The sequence below is a fragment of the Rhineura floridana genome, chromosome 2 (genome assembly GCF_030035675.1).
Source record: "Rhineura floridana isolate rRhiFlo1 chromosome 2, rRhiFlo1.hap2, whole genome shotgun sequence".
Classification (NCBI taxonomy): Eukaryota; Metazoa; Chordata; class Lepidosauria; order Squamata; family Rhineuridae; genus Rhineura; species Rhineura floridana.
Genome location: NC_084481.1, coordinates 231,285,274 through 231,301,045, shown reverse-complemented (window position 1 = coordinate 231,301,045; position 15,772 = coordinate 231,285,274). Strand labels below are relative to the sequence as shown.

At 42.6% G+C, this 15,772-nt stretch overlaps 2 protein-coding genes across 5 annotated transcripts in view; both read right to left on the bottom strand.

The window, feature by feature from the left end:
* GMFB (glia maturation factor beta) overlaps positions 1–15,772 on the bottom strand; it is a 510,168-nt gene that overhangs the window by 350,688 nt on the left and 143,708 nt on the right. The window lies entirely within an intron of this gene.
* WDHD1 (WD repeat and HMG-box DNA binding protein 1) overlaps positions 2,373–15,772 on the bottom strand; it is a 45,565-nt gene continuing 32,165 nt past the window's right edge. For 3 of the 4 annotated variants that reach the window (XM_061612506.1, XM_061612508.1, XM_061612507.1), the window contains 9 exons: positions 14,740–14,871; positions 12,108–12,337; positions 10,397–10,518; positions 10,006–10,044; positions 8,478–8,524; positions 7,832–7,993; positions 6,146–6,276; positions 5,872–6,007; positions 2,373–3,600 (listed from right to left, as the gene is read on the bottom strand). In XM_061612506.1, the coding sequence (XP_061468490.1) occupies positions 3,397–3,600; positions 5,872–6,007; positions 6,146–6,276; positions 7,832–7,993; positions 8,478–8,524; positions 10,006–10,044; positions 10,397–10,518; positions 12,108–12,337; positions 14,740–14,871 (1,203 nt within the window). In that variant the 3' untranslated portion in view covers positions 2,373–3,396. The remainder of the gene's footprint in view (positions 3,601–5,871; positions 6,008–6,145; positions 6,277–7,831; positions 7,994–8,477; positions 8,525–10,005; positions 10,045–10,396; positions 10,519–12,107; positions 12,338–14,739; positions 14,872–15,772) is intronic. The other variant, XM_061612510.1, reaches the window with a different exon arrangement.

The window sequence follows — 15,772 nt, the reverse complement described above, 5'->3', positions numbered from 1 at the left end:
TTTCCTGTTTTATATCATTAATCCCTTCCATTATTTTTTGAAACATATCTGGGGGTAAAGCCCCTTCCTGTGGATCAATTGAACCTCTTCGCTCCTGAGCCTTAGCTGCTTTTCTAGTTGTCATTCTCCAAAGAAGCCTTTAATTTCTGATATTAACCACTGTTCCAAAACCTAGAGGCAGTCTATTTCTTTTTTTTTTCCTCCATCAACAAAAGAGTTAATATTCCAGGCCTGTTATTATAGTCCGGCCAGCACAGTTCTTATCTACGTCCAGGAATGCAAAACAATTCTGGTTCACAACACCAAGCGATTAGTAACATATACGAACAGCAGATTCGTCCAAAAAGAAATAATCCAAGGAGAAAAATAGTCCAAAATATATTTCCATCAAATAATAATTACCTCTCATCCGTTTTTAATCTTTAAAACTCCAAATTCAGGCCAGCTTTTTGTCGTAAAAAAATATATATAAATTGTTTACATTTTCTTTCTTCCTCAATTATATTTAAAAGAGAAAAAGTATGACTCACCCAGATTTCTCAGTTGCTGATTCGTAAACAAATCCCTTTTATTGTAGTAATTTAAGCCAAATGATAAGATTTAGACAGAAGGAGGCTCGCTGGTTAAGAACGTTTTTAGGAAGACTGTGTACAGTAATGGTCGCCTCATCTCAAAAAGGATATTATAGAGTTGGAAAAGGTTCAGAAGAGGGCAACCAGAATGATCAAGGGGATGGAGCAACTCCCTTACGAGGAAAGGTTGCAGCATTTGGGGCTTTTTAGTTTAGAGAAAAGGCGGGTCAGAGGAGACATGATAGAAGTGTATAAAATTATGCATGGCATTGAGAAAGTGGATAGAGAAAAGTTCTTCTCCCTCTCTCATAATACTAGAACTCGTGGACATTCAAAGAAGCTGAATGTTGGAAGATTCAGGACAGACAAAAGGAAGTACTTCTTTACTCAGCGCATAGTTAAACTATGGAATTTGCTCACACAAGATGCAGTAATGGCCACCAGCTTGGATGGCTTTAAAAGAAGATTAGACAAATTCATGGAGGACAGGGCTATCAATGGCTGCTAGCCATGATGGCTGTGCTCTGCCACCCTAGTCCGAGGCAGCATGCTTCTGAAAACCAGTTGCCGGAAGCCTCAGGAGGGGAGTGTCCTTGCACTCAGGTCCTGCTTGCGGGCTTCCCCCAGGCCCCTGGTTGGCCACTGTGAGAACAGGATGCTGGACTAGAGGGGCCACTGGCCTGATCCAGCAGGCTCTTCTTATGTTCTTATGTTTCAGTTGCCGTTCAAAGGACAGACTGTCTGTAAGCAGTTCCTTAAAACTGTAAAAGGAATATGCAAAGTCTCTATCCTTTGACATTTCCTCATTTTCCTTAGACCATCCTTCCCCAACCTGGTTCCCCTCCAAATGTTTTTGGCTTCCAGCCCCCATGGCTGTGGCTGACAGTTGTTAAATCCCAAAAATCTGGATTGCACCAGGTTGGGGAAGGCCAGGCCCTAAACAAAAATCCTGAAAGAGGGTACAGCATTGAGACCTGCTTGTCTCATGGCATGGCTTTCTTAACAATTCATCTACATCAGATTCAACCATCTGGTTGGGAAACAGCCTTATACGGAGCCAGACCACTGGTCCATCTAGCCTGCTATCTTCTCCACTATGACAGGCAGTGGCTCTCCAGGATTTCAGACAGGGTCTTCCCCAGCACTGCCTTGAGATTCCAGGGATTAGCCTTGGGACCTTTTTCATTCAAAGCAGATGCTCTACCATTGCACCCTCCCCTTTGGGGTGGTTTTTGTGCTCTTGCATCCAGTTTGTTCAATTCTGGGTCTTCCCACTTAATGTGGAAACGCTGATCTGAGGATGCTGGAAGTTGGACATTCTCACAATCATAGTCAGAACTCAGATAGGATTTTCAAGTCTTTTTTGGAGGAAAGGGGAGAGGGAATGAAAATGTCACATGTGCTCTTGTGCAATCCATTCACAACAGTGGGCTTTAGTGCAACAGACGATGCCAGTGGATTGTGCCTCTTCAGCAGACTGGACGGGAATGATGGTTTCAAACAGACTTCATCAATCTGGTGCCTTCCAGGTGTTTTGGACTGGAACTTCCAAGCAGCCCCAGCAAGTGCAGCTGTTGGCTGGGACTGATGTGCGTTGCAGCCCAAAACATCTGGAGGGCACCAGGTTGGCTTGATAAGTCCCTCTGGAAAACGTTAACCACAATTTCACCCCGGACCTCAAAAATCAGCGAGTTACAGTGACCCTGCGGGGACATGTAAAGAGAAATAAGAAATAGAGATGAAGAACGTAAAACTAACATCTGAGTAATCTGGAGCAGCATCAGGCACTGAAAGTGAAAATGAAGATGTAAAAATATCACCACTTTATTTAGTAATGGCAACAACTTAAAAATACAAAACACTTAGATGTGGAAAATTTGCTGTACGGAACTCAGATATACCCAATGATGCCCCACATGCCTGTGACAGGGGTAGCCAACGGGGTACTCTCCAGATGCTGTGCAGCACAGCTCCCATGAGGACCGTTGGCTAAGCTGGGTGGGGCTGATGAGAACTGAAATCAGACAACATCTGGAAGGCACCGTGCTGGCCACTGTGTTACCTAAGATACAAGACTCTCCTCCATTCTTTTCTTCTGCAAGGCTGGGGGGAAAGTTACACAAACCAGATGGATGTGGGTTGAGTGAAGCCTATTCAACCTGGCTGTGTGGCAAAGGGGTCACACTCTGGCTCCATCACTTACCCAGCTCACCTGCCAGCAGATAAATGAGACAAGCCAACACGTTTACAAGCCTTGTTATTGGACAACAGGCGAACCAACCAAGTGACGGTACCCAACAAAGGCTTTCACATTTTCTATCACTTACAAGAAAAGAGTAGTACTGAGAAACAACAGGTCAGAACAGCGACTTGGTGTCAACCTGGCACACTGGACATCTCTGGAAATGACACCCTGGCCTTTTCACCTTGATCATACCTGCTTCCTACTGCCGTGCTGCATTGTGCAAAAAGAAACATGTTGCACTATTGAAAGAACAAGTTTTATTCAGGGGATGTTTGATCTTGGCTCACGGAAGCAGACTTATTGGGACTAGCGCAATATGTGGCATGGCATACGGTGGTGATGCCTTAACTGCAATGGCAAAATAGCTTTACAACTACTCTATGCAACGCAGGTAAAGATTGAAGCTGCAACCATCAGGTGTGCAGCCATATTTCTACAAACTGTAACTTTGTCTGGACAATTAGCACAAAACCCACCCTCGTTTGTAGAGCTGTTGTCTTCAGCTCCCTGTTGGCAGGCTGGTTCATGCAGCTGTCTAAACAAAATCACCAAGATGTCCTTAGGAAGGCACAGGTTAGTTTAGTTTTGCTTGTACGCAAATGCTGATAGCTTTGAAATGGTAGCCTGCTCAAAGGAATTGGATGTTTTGGCTGAGCTTGTGTCCTCTTTCGATCTTTTTTCTTGGCTTTCTTGCCCATCTCTGTTGACCCCTTCCAGGCGCTTCCTCTTTTTCCCTTCAGATGGATCACCGGCTTCTCTTCCTTTGGCTTTCTCAGTCCAAACCTAGGGCAGGCAAAAAAAACCCCAGTTAGCTCCACACTGTAATTGATGGGTGGGGAAGGCTGTTCCTTTCTAAGAGATGTCACATAAACCCACTACTGGGATTGTCAACATTGGCCCTCCATGGAAGAAGGAAACAGAAGGGAATTTTCACTCTTAGTTACCCACCAAGGTCAGGTGCAGAAGGAGCGAGATGGTGTCACTGAATGATCTTGGTTCAACTAGTTGCAACAGTCTTCAACCTTTTCAGACCCACCTTTAACCCAAACATGCATTTGGGGACCCATTGTTGTTGTTATGTGCCTCCAAGTCGACTACGACTTATGGTGACCCTATGAATCAGCGACCTCCAAGAGCATCTGTCATGAACCACCCTGTTCAGGTCTGTGGCTTCCTTTATGGAATCAATCCATCTCTTGTTTGGCCTTCCTCTTGTTCTACTCCCTTCTGTTTTTCCCAGCATTATTGTCTTTTCTAGTGAATCATGTCTTCTCATGATGTGTCCAAAGTATGATAACCTCAGTTTTATCATTTTAGCTTCACGTGATAGTTCTGGTTTAATTTGTTCTAACACCCAATTATTTGCCTTTTTTACCGTCCATGGTATCCGCAAAGCTCTCTTCCAGCACCACATTCCAGATGAGTTGATCTTTCTCTTATCCACTTTTTTCACTGTCCAACTTTCACATCCATACATAGAGATTGGGAATACCATGGTCTGAATGATCCTGACTTTGGTGTTCAGTGATACATATTTGCATTTGAGGACCTTTTCTAGTTCTCTCATAGCTGCCCTCCCCAGTCCTAACCTTCTTCTGATTTCTGCCGAGGTATTGATAATCTTTGACAAGTTCAATGTCCTCATTGTCAATTTTAAAGTTACGTAACTCTTCTGTTGTCATTAGTCTTCTTGACATTCAGCTGTAGTCCTGCTTTTGTGCTTTCCCCTTTAACTTTCATCAGCATTCTTTTCAAATCATTACTGGTTTCTGCTAGTAGTATGGTATCATCTGCATATCTTAAATTATTGATATTTCTCCCTCCAATTTTCACACCTTCTTCATCTTGGTCCAATCCTGCTTTCTGTATGATATGCTCTGCATATAGATTAAACAAATAGGGTGATAAAATGCACCCGTCTCACACCCTTTCCTATGAGGAACCAATCGAACTAGGGAATAGTCCTGCACTAACACTGAATCCTAACATAAGAACACAAGAAAAGCCCTGCTGCATCAGGTCAAAGGCCCATCTAGTCCAGCATCTCACAGTGGCCAACTAGATTCTGGCTTCTCTCAAGGCACCATCCCTTGACCACATTCCAACTGCAGTACAGATGGACAGATACTGACCAAGAGGTACAGTACAGATATGACGGCCAGCGTGATGTAGCGATTCGTGTTGCACTGGGACTGGAGAGTTCCCGGTTCAAGTCTCCGCTGAACCATGAAGCTCACTGGGTGATTTTGGGCCAGTCACTGTCTTTCAGCCTAACCTACCTCACTGGGTTGCTGCTAGGATGAAATGGGAATGGGGAAAAGCATGTGTGCTGCCTTAAGGTCCTTAGAGAAAGAAAGAGATAAAAATGTAACAAATAAAAATGGAAATAGATTCCAACAATTTGCCAGAGATGTGCCAAAGAGCTATTCCACACATTTCTGCAAGGAGGATCTATCATTGTTTGTGTTCCAGTTCCTGGTTTTTCAAGCAAAACCTTGTAGCTCACTTTTAAAAAAAATGCATTGGTGCAACATGTCCAGGTAGAACCCTTGCTTTGTTCTTCTTTGTTATTTTCCTGACCCTTCTCCATGATTGAAAACCCTTTTTTAAGATACATTTTCATCATTGTACTGCATGTCTTGTTAAGTTCATCTGCTAACTTCTTGTTCTGTGCAGACCAATTAGGAACTTTATGGTGTAGCATAAACCGTAAGCGTAGGGATTCTTTGGCTCTCTAGACGTTGCTGAACTACAACTCCCATCAGCCCTGGCTGTTGGCCATGCTTGCTGGGACCGATGGGAGTTGTAGTTCAGCAACATCTGGAGGGCCAAAGGCTCCCCACACTTAGTGTGGTAGAACACAGGCTGTTTTGTGCCAAATGTTCAGATTAATGTTTCGAGCTGCTACCTATAAAATCCTCTCATTCTTCAGCATGAAAACGACGCTGGAGTAGACATTGGAAAGCAGCAGAACTGAGGGGAAGGTAAACGAATTAGGATTTCTACAGGAGAAGCAAACAAATAAAAAAATCTTCCACAGGGGGACTCCATTACCATCCTTTCTTCAGCAGACAGATTTCTGAATCGACTCATGCCTTCTTTGATTATCTCAGTTTCTTCAAAATGAGGATTATCTGCCAAAATACTGCTTCTGTTCTCTTCCAGCCACATCTGGAACCCAGTCTTTGGCCTAAAAAAAATAAATACAAAGGGATTTGGAGAAAATATTGGAAGTGGGATTTTTGCAACGCCCGAGAAGCTTTCTGTTCCCACATCTGGAGTTTTCATGCCACAGTAGCAATGGACAAGACCCCCTTGGCACGCTGACCTTTTGTTGTCACTGCTCTCAGCTGGAGTTTGAGATTCAGGCAGGGGTGTTTCAGCTTTTCCTCCTCTCTCTTCTAGATTCTTCTTTGCAGAACTAGGTGCTCGGGGTTGGAAAAACGCAGCTGCTGCAGCCTACACAATTAGACAGATGTTTCTAAAATTCACAGTAAAATGTATTATTTATGCATTTCAGACTGTGAACTCCTCTGCGCAGGGACTACTCATCTTCATAGTGTTAAAACATCTCTCTCAAAAGGAAGAGCATCTTTTCAGATCCTTCCCCCTGGCCAATACTTTTAAATGCATTATTAAATAACTATGAGAGAAGAAATTAGTGAGATAACATTAGTTTTCCTATGTGGGTGTGCACATGCATGCGTTTGTATGTATATATGCATTGTTTCTGTACCAAAGTCCAATTTCTGTATCTTGAAAGCAATAGACGTAGCAGGGTGAGTATTATGTTGTTGATCATCCAACATTATTCCCCCCACCTTTTAAGAATTGCTGACAAACTCAAGGAAAATTTATGCACAAGTTGAAATATTGCTTCCAGAATCTTAAGCATCAGTTGGTCTGAATACAGTAACAAGTGTAGCTGTTCTGTATTCATTCTCTGTCTTGTGTATCTGGATATTTATGAATGGTGCACCACAACTATAAGCCTAACCTTCAACAAGTGACTGGAAAACCTTCCTCTTTGCCCAGGCATTTTAATATTTTTAGTATTTTAGTATTTGTATCTAATGTTTGTAAAGATAGTTATATGTTCCATCTTTTTTCCCTCTAATTACTTTTGATTTCCATCTAATGGGTTTATTATGTTAATCTCATTTTGTTGTATGTTTTAATTGTGATTTGATGATTAGGTGGTTTTAAATTGAATGTAAATATATATTTTTTATTCAATGTATACCGCCCAGAGAGCCTTGCTATGGGCGGTATAAAAATTGAATTAAATAAATAATAAATAAATAAATTTATCAAGATAAGCCCAATGGATTTCAGGTATGACACCCTTCTTCAGTGCCAACAAGCAAACACATAATACTTATTCAGAAGCAAAATAAGTAAAATGTGTGCCATTAAGATAAATACAATAATGTAGCCTTTGTGCCTAGCCCAATATTACAAATTAAATCCCTAGTGTGTTGCTCCTAAACAACATTTGAAAATCTTAAAGATTAAGAAAAAACAACACATGATATTTTGCATTGCATTGTATGAATTGGTCCACAGTGGCAAGCCCTCTGACAAAGGGTCTGTGCCGCTTCAATCTAGCACCTAGTCAACAATCAGTGCTATACAACCAACCAATAAAATCACACCACTGTGCCTTTCAGTATATATTAGTTTTCTGCAATACATCAAATGGCATGAAAGACAGAGGAGAAAAAAGCACCACCAAATCTTCAACACTACAAATACTGATTGGTCACTTAGGACAGAATTCTTACCTGCTGTTTGCAAGAAGTTATTTACAAGCCTGAAAAAGGAAGTGAAGGAAGAGGGAGAGGAGTCCGCTTTGTGGCTCTGCCTTTTTCCTTTCCTCATCCCACAAACCGACCACTATGCTTGGTCCTACAACCTTGACTTAGGATCCATTTCCTACACTTGATATGGGCTGATAACAATGAATTCGCTGAGCTCTTCCCTAACAAACCAGCACAAGGCTCAAGATGATCACCTGCTTTGACTTCGGCTTGGGAACCAGTGGCTTTATGACTGGACACTTCTCCTTGTTCGCAGCAGCTCGGCCATTTGGAGTGGAATTTTTCTTGGGCAGTTTGGTAATGTTGTCTAAGATATTAGCTGAATGAACCAGTTGATTCTTTTGGCTACTGGATACCTACGGGAGCAAAACATTTGAAAAAAAAAATACTTTCTCAGGATTTCCAACATACCTTACATATATTATTATTGTTGTTATTAAATTTATTTATATACTGCATTTTCCACAAATGCACATGTGCTCAAAGCGGTTCACGCAAGCAGTCCAAATGCTGTAGCACAACGCATAATAAAAAGGATAATCGCTACAACATTAAGGAAAAAAAATATACATGAAAGTATAAATAAGCATAAAGATCAACAACACAGCCAAAGCAAAAATGTTTAAAAACTAACCCCCAAGCTGATACAAAAATCTTTTCCATCCCCCTGACCCCCATAGCTCCACCCAAAGGACCAGAAAGTCTTCTGAAAGAAGCTGCATTTGAAGGCTTCCAGGGCTGGAGGGTGGGGCAAGGCAGGTGGAAATAGCCTCCCCTGATGACAAACAAGAGTCTCTCTTACTTAAAAACTGAAGTCAATTAAAAGCAACAAATTCTCACCTTGAAGGGATTGACTCGCCCTTGGTTGCTGGGTACAATTGCAGCTTCTGTTACCAAAATTTTAAAAAAGAACACCACCAATGAGAATCTTTGGAAACACGATGTGTGCCTTTTGAGAAAAAGAACTGAATATTTTTCATGTACACTAGAAGCAGGCCTGTGTATCTAGAAGCCTATTTTGGCATTAAGTGGTACGTCAATTGGTTTTATCTTTAAGCTTGTATCCAATGCTGTGTGTGTAGTTCCACTGGTGCAATGTGACTTCTATTTCCTCTTCTCCACCCTTCCAAAAATCCAAAATCTTCTCCGGAGGGTCCCCCAACCCTCCAGAGCTGATTTTGGGGACATGCTGGGGGCTGCAGAGGCCTGGAGAAGGAAAGGAAGCTCCGTTGCACACACAGACATCCATTGTGCCAGCACAGCTTCAGCATTGGATACACCCCTTATTATTATTATTATTAATAAAATTATATTAACCTGCAGGTCCTTGGGTCTACAGCATGGTCAGAATCTTTTATCTGGCATGATAATCTGCCATTCTGACAAGCCCAGTTTTATAACAACAGAAAAAGGAAACGTTTCTGCAGAGAAAAATCTGACAGCCTGATCCTTTGCATAGTTGCAGAGTTGGTGCTGCCCAGCAGCCTGATTGATTGATTGATGATGGCAAAGCAGTTCCTATTTGAGCCCTTTGTTCAGGGCGCCTCCAACTCATTGTTCCTCCCCCATTGTCTGTGGCAGGGGTCCAATCATGTCAGCAGGTTATCTGACTAGTCCCTGGCATTGCTCTGTTGAGGATGCTTGGATTTTTGACCAGGCTTTGGCACTTGGAGTACTCATATTTTAATACTTGTCTGGTGGTTTCAATGCCACACTATTACTATATTATATTATCATCACACCATTACAAGACAGAGCCCATGGTCCTATGGAGGTGAGCAGGATTGTGGTTGGTATCATCAGTCCAGTCTCCTGCGCTGCCACCCTATTCTCCATCCACGTCTGACTCCATGCCAGGCCTCTCACAGTGCATCTGAATTGCAGCACAACTACAAAGCTAACTGCTGATACAACATCTTGATTCATAATACTGACCTGGAGCAACAGCTTTTGCACTAACATCCTAATTGCTTTTTGCCTTGCACAGCAAGACTATACAATTGTGGCACTGGCAACATGTGGCTAACGTGTGTTGAAAGTTTAAAGATGGCTAATTAAAACCAAAGATCAGGTAGCAAGCCTTTAGCGGAAGGATAAGAAATGTGAAGTATGAGCAAATTTGCATTATCCAATTTATTGCAAGTGGAGAATTTATATTTAAACATAGCTCAAAATTTGGACGGCAGGGGCAACAGGGACACCTCGTAAGATACATATTTCCAATTTAGTAGATTTAAAGGTTTTCATGGGATACAAGCATGTTGTTTGACAAAAGGGGAGGAAATGCACTTGGGTAGCCGACATCAAAAGTTGGACAAACAGGCACAACAGTTTCCTTGCCAAGGGGGGGAAAAATAGTTTAACTCACCAGATTTGGGAGTAGATGCACTTCCAAGTGTGGGAAGTCCTTCAAAGAGATATTTAAAAATTGTGAATATATAAGCATCTTACAGGTTAACTATGAAATAAGTGACACAATGTTACATTCCCTATTTTGATACAGAGAACAGCTAAGCAGCAGAAGAGATGGATATGGGGAGCTAGAAATCATTAAAAGCTACAAAACACAGAAAACAGACCCTACTTGCTACTTTGAAACTGAGGGAAGGGTGAAGTCAAGAAAAAAAAATCCCAGGAAAAACAGTTCTTCATTGGGTGGGCCTGTTGTGCATCATTCATCTGCTTCTATCAATGACCCATCCTCAGGATATGATGAATATCAACCTTCCACCCTGAATATTTATGTGCATCAGTCTTACTAGGTTTTGTCACTTCAGATGTGCCCTCCTCTTCCTCCTCCTCCTCCTCCTCCTCCATACTTTGCTGGCACTGAAGATTTCTGACCCGGGCCTGACCCCATTCAGTGGGGGTGTTACTGTAACTGAAAGTAGAGAAACACACTCAGCATTCTACCCATTTATAGTAGTAGTAGTAGTAGTAGTAGTCAAGAATAGCTAACTTTGGTCAAGATGAAATGGGTCAGCCAGAGAGAATTCTGGGAGCCTTTGCTTCCATAGGACTCCCTACTGGGGAAGATCCGCAGCTGTGTCAGACAATGTGCGACCTCGCAAGGGGGTGCAACTGATCCCTAGCTGTTATCATCAGCTTCCTGGGATTAAAAGTCAGGAAGAGGGGGTGTTGTAGATCAGGACCCCTGGGTGATGCGGTCTACTTCCCTTATCTTCAAAGACTTCAAAGGAGTAGATCCCCTGCAGGGGCAGGATATGACTATTTGCTTTCCCCCTTCCTTGTTGATGGTTAAACCCCATAAAAAAGGAAGGATAATCTTCCAGGTTCAGTTCCCTATTTTCCATCTACTGGGACACACTGAAATATAACAGAGAAAGCCTTTTCAGGAACCAGGCTGATCTATGTAAGTATAGGACCTAGCTTAGTAAGTTCTTTATTTTACCCTTTTGTCTGTATTGAACCTCTCCCCGTTTGTCATGCCAATGTACCTGATGTAACCCGCCTGAGGGTGTTTAGCTTGAAGGAAACAAACCGCTGCTCTCTATTGTAAATACCAACTCATTCACTCTTAAATAAATTATCTTTGTATAAACGGTGTGTATTGGATTGGAACTAAGGATTCTAAATCTAGTCCTTGGTCGCTGGATGTTACCTATTACATTTTATTAATGAGGGCTAATCCCTTGGAATTCACATTGGTCTCTGAGGTCCCTTCCCTCAGAGAAAGGAACCGGGAGGAAGGGTGGCGGTGGCACTACTACGAATAATTACTCCTGGAAGAGGGAGAGTTTTGCCTGAGAAGCAGAGACCCAGGAAAGTGGGACTGTTCTCGGAAGCAAGGACCCCCCTTGGGGAACTAAGGACAAGTGACCCCAGGGGGACAAGTCTTTGACAGTAGTAGTAGTAGTAGTAGTAGTAGTAGTAGTAGTAGTAGTAGTAGTAGAAGGAGAAGGAGAAGTAGTAGTAGTAGGAGAAGGAGAAGGAGGAGAAGGAGGAGAAGGAGAAGAAGGAGAAGGAGAAGGAGACACACATCTCACACAAGAAAGGCTGGGGAATTAATAGGATTAAAAAAACAGATTAAAGTCACAATCCTAAAAATATCTATTTACTTCTTAGATTTCTTACCCGCCAATCATAATGCCCCAGGGCAGGTTACAAAAATTAAATACTCAATTATAAAACAATTACAATAATGAAACAAGAGAAGTGAAAAAACAATTAAGAATAGTTCCATATGTAAAACAATTAAAAACAATTGTTTAAGTCCTGGAGCCAGTTAAAAAGGCTCAAGGATTCCCATTACCCAAAGACCTGAGAAGGAGCAGACACTGCCAAGTGTCAGGCACTGAGAGAGAGAAAAATGGGACAGCAAGCCACACAAATACCCACATTCGCTATCTGCAGAAAGATACAACCCCATATGAATTGGCTGAATGAGGTCCATGGAGCCCCTTCGCTACTAAAGTTAGCCAAGTGCTGTGTCACTCTGGAATTTTTTACCCGGCATTCAGGTGGTTTCTGAAATCCTCCTCCTCTTCCTCCTCCTGCGTGCCCTGCCCTTCAGCAGCCGCCATCTCCGCTGCTCTCTCCGCTGCCAGTTCATTGAGCCGCTGGGCAAGCACCAGCCTCCGAGAGCGAGAGGCATACTTAATAGCTAAGCTCATGGCATTTTGAGTCATCAGCTCAGCAAGCTCCATACAGCGAAATTCACGTTCCAGTGTGCAGGAAAGCTATTTGTAAAATAAATAAAAGCCAGGGAGTGGGGTGACGTGGGGGAGAAAGAGAGAGAGAGAGAAGTCGTGGAGGGTTTAGTAAGGAGAGATTCTCTTGTAAAATCAAAAGAGAACAAAAAGGTATCATCACCATCTTCTCCTCACTGGGAAGGCCATGCATCCACCCTGCCACCTGTATTCATTCTTTTTAAACGTAGTAACATTCATTATTCTGTTATTTAGATTATTTATGTACCATCCTTTGCACAAGCCACAGGTCAGTTTATAACAAGCAAATAGATAAAAACCCAGCAAATAACACAGTCCTTTAAAAAAACACAAGAAAATCACTAATGGCAGCAGCAGCTGTAATCTGGTCTCTTTTCCTCCAAATGCCCACTGAAAGATGCATTTTCACTTGAGCAGTTACCAGCTCACTATTCCTGTCTGCAGCAGTGGAGAGAGTCCAAGGTGTCATACAAACAAGAGTCCATTTTCAGCAGCGTAAACAAGTGCACTGTTATTGTCAAGAATTGCTAACTTTGGTCAACCTAAAATGGTTCAACCAGAGAGAATTCTGGGAGCCTTGTGGATCCCTGGGACACCCTACTGAGGGAGATCCGCGGCCCAGCACCAGACAGGCCATTTGCAAAAGTCAAGAAGACTCTGCTATCTTTTCGGCGCCTTTTGAAGACTTTCCTCTTTCAACAAACCTTTTAAGTTGAGACCTATCCCAGTCTACATCTGTGTCAGAATTGTTTAATATGTTTTTAATAATGTTTTTAACCCTTTTTAAAGGTTTTTTTAAAAATGTTTTTAATGCTGTTTTGTTTTAATGTATTTTACGATCTGTTTTATTATGTTTTAGAGTGTTTCAGTGCTTTGTGTGCTGCCCTGGGCTCCTGCTGGGAGGAAGGGCGGGATACAAATTAAATAAATAAATAAATAAGAAGATGCAACTGAACCTTAGCTGTTATCTCTTATCTGCTTCCAGAGATCAAAAGTCAGGAAGAGGGGGTGTTGTAGATCAGGACCCCCGGGTGGGGTTGTCTAGCCCCCTTATCTTCAAAGAAGATGATCATGGCAGGGGTGGAATATGCCCCCCCCCGTTAACCGGGAAACTCCATAAAAATGAAGGATGTTCCTTCAGTTGTTGTTCCCTATTTCCGTCTATCTCGACTCACCTGAAGGTTACAGGGGAAAAGCCGTTGGGAACCAAGCTATTCTACTGTGAGTATAGAATCTTAGGTTAGCAAGCTCTTTGTTATGTTTTTCAGTCTGTGTTGAATCTCTCACCTTTGTTATGCCAATGTATCCCTCGTAGCCCGGCTGAGGGCGACTAGCTTTGAGGAAACAATTGCTGCTCTCTTTTTGTACACACCTTTCCATTCCTTTTAAATAAACTTCCCTTTTATCACTGGTGTGTATTGCTTGAAGCTGATGATTCCTAAATTCAGTCCTTAATCGCTAGATGCTAAGAACATAAGAACATAAGAAGAGCCTGCTGGATCAGGCCAGTGGCCCATCTAGTCCAGCATCCTGTTCTCACAGTGGCCAACCAGGTGCCTGGGGGAAGCCCGCAAGCAGGACCCGAGTGCAAGAACACTCTCCCCTCCTGAGGCTTCCAGCAACTGGTTTTCAGAAGCATGCTGCCTCTGACTAGGGTGGCAGAGTACAGCCATCACAGCTAGTAGCCATTGATAGCCCTGTCCTCCATAAGAACATAAGAAGAGCCTGCTGGATCAGGCCAGTGGCCCATCTAGTCCAGCATCCTGTTCTCACAGTGGCCAACCAGGTGGCTGGGGGAAGCCCGCAAGCAGGACCCGAGTGCAAGAACACTCTCCCCTCCTGAGGCTTCCGGCAACTGGTTTTCAGAAGTATGATGCCTCTGATGCTACTGACTACTGTTGATTAGTGGGGGTTAATGCACTAGAACAGAGAAAGTAACAATAGGTCTGTTCTAGGAAACTCTGCTGGCGCTCTGGGGTCCCCTTCCTCAGAGTAGGAAGCTGGAAAGGGGTGGTGGCAGTTACTACCGTAAGATTAATCCTGAAAGGAGGGAGAGTTTGTCTGGGAAGCAGAGACCCAAAGGTGTTGGGACTGTTCTCAGAAGCAAAGAACCCCCCTTGCAGTACTGAGGGCAAGGGACCCCAGGAGGGGCAATTCTTTGACAGTTGTGACCCTGCACCATCATCATCATCACTGTATGATGATCTTGCCATAGTATATGCTTAAACCTAATAATCCCTTGTCTATCATAGGAGTTACCAAAGAGCAACAACCAGCCATATGATGTGAAAAGTGAAGAGTCAAATTCCTGAGCTGCAGGAGAAAAATTGTGTTTAAAATGAAAGCAACGTAACATCAAAATGCTCAAAACAACTTCAGTTGCTTTTGAATTTAAATCATCATCCACTTACTGCAAACATTTTCATCAAAACATTCTGCTGTTCTTGGATTGCCTGGCCTTTCACACCTTCATCATGTTCGTATCCATTTTGGGACAAGTAGTCCAGGTAGCTATGGAACATGACAGAACGCCAGAACTGCTCCTAAAGCATGCAGAAAGAAGGAAGGAAAAAACCCATAGCTTGTCGTGTTGCTGTTTAATCAGAATCGTTTCTCTGCAGTGCAGAGAAAATTGTCCAATACCACATTTTGCACCAAGGGAGAAAAAAGTTTCAAGCTCTCTTCGTTTTAGAAATGCATTTCAAAATGTGATGGCAAAAATACCAACAAAACAAAGAAAAATACGACCACATTAAGTCATATTTTCAAACCTGGGTGAATTTTAAATTCACATATTAAAGAATTTCAGAATCAGAACAATCTAAAGATATGGATGTGAATCTAGTGGCTTCTTCCTGAAGTAGACACTATCAGGAGGCACAACACCAAGTTACACCACGGTAAATGCAGAGGCAGACTGTTAGCGTTGCATTGTTAGCAAGAGAGCTAGGGAGTGCACATTCTATGGAGCTGCGAAAGGGACAGAAATGCCCTATGCATTCTGTGCTTCACTTGGCTTAAGAGGCAGTTTGTTCAGACACAGGTTACTAAAGTGCCCTTGACGTTATGCATTTTATATAAGCCCAGAGTTGCCATTTCCCCTTGGACACTGCTCCAATAAGCGACTGTTTTTGCTTTATTAGGGAAGTGGTCTTTAAAGTTAATAATATGGTCAATTCAGGTTTTAGAAAGTACTTGTTAGTGAAACATTGTATACTTAGAAAGAATGGCGGTATGTCATATTGTCGTGTGAACATAAAGTAAATGGTCGTAACAAGTTTGTGTGCCTGCTTGTGTTGGGACAACACAGTACCCTGTTCAGTGAAGGAGAAGACTCTTGTCTGCTGCTAAAGGGAGCTTTTTTTTAATCTTAACAGATGTGCAGCCAAACACCGAATGGCCATGATGCAAATCCCACCTGAAGAGGCTAGCGTGTTAAGTCAT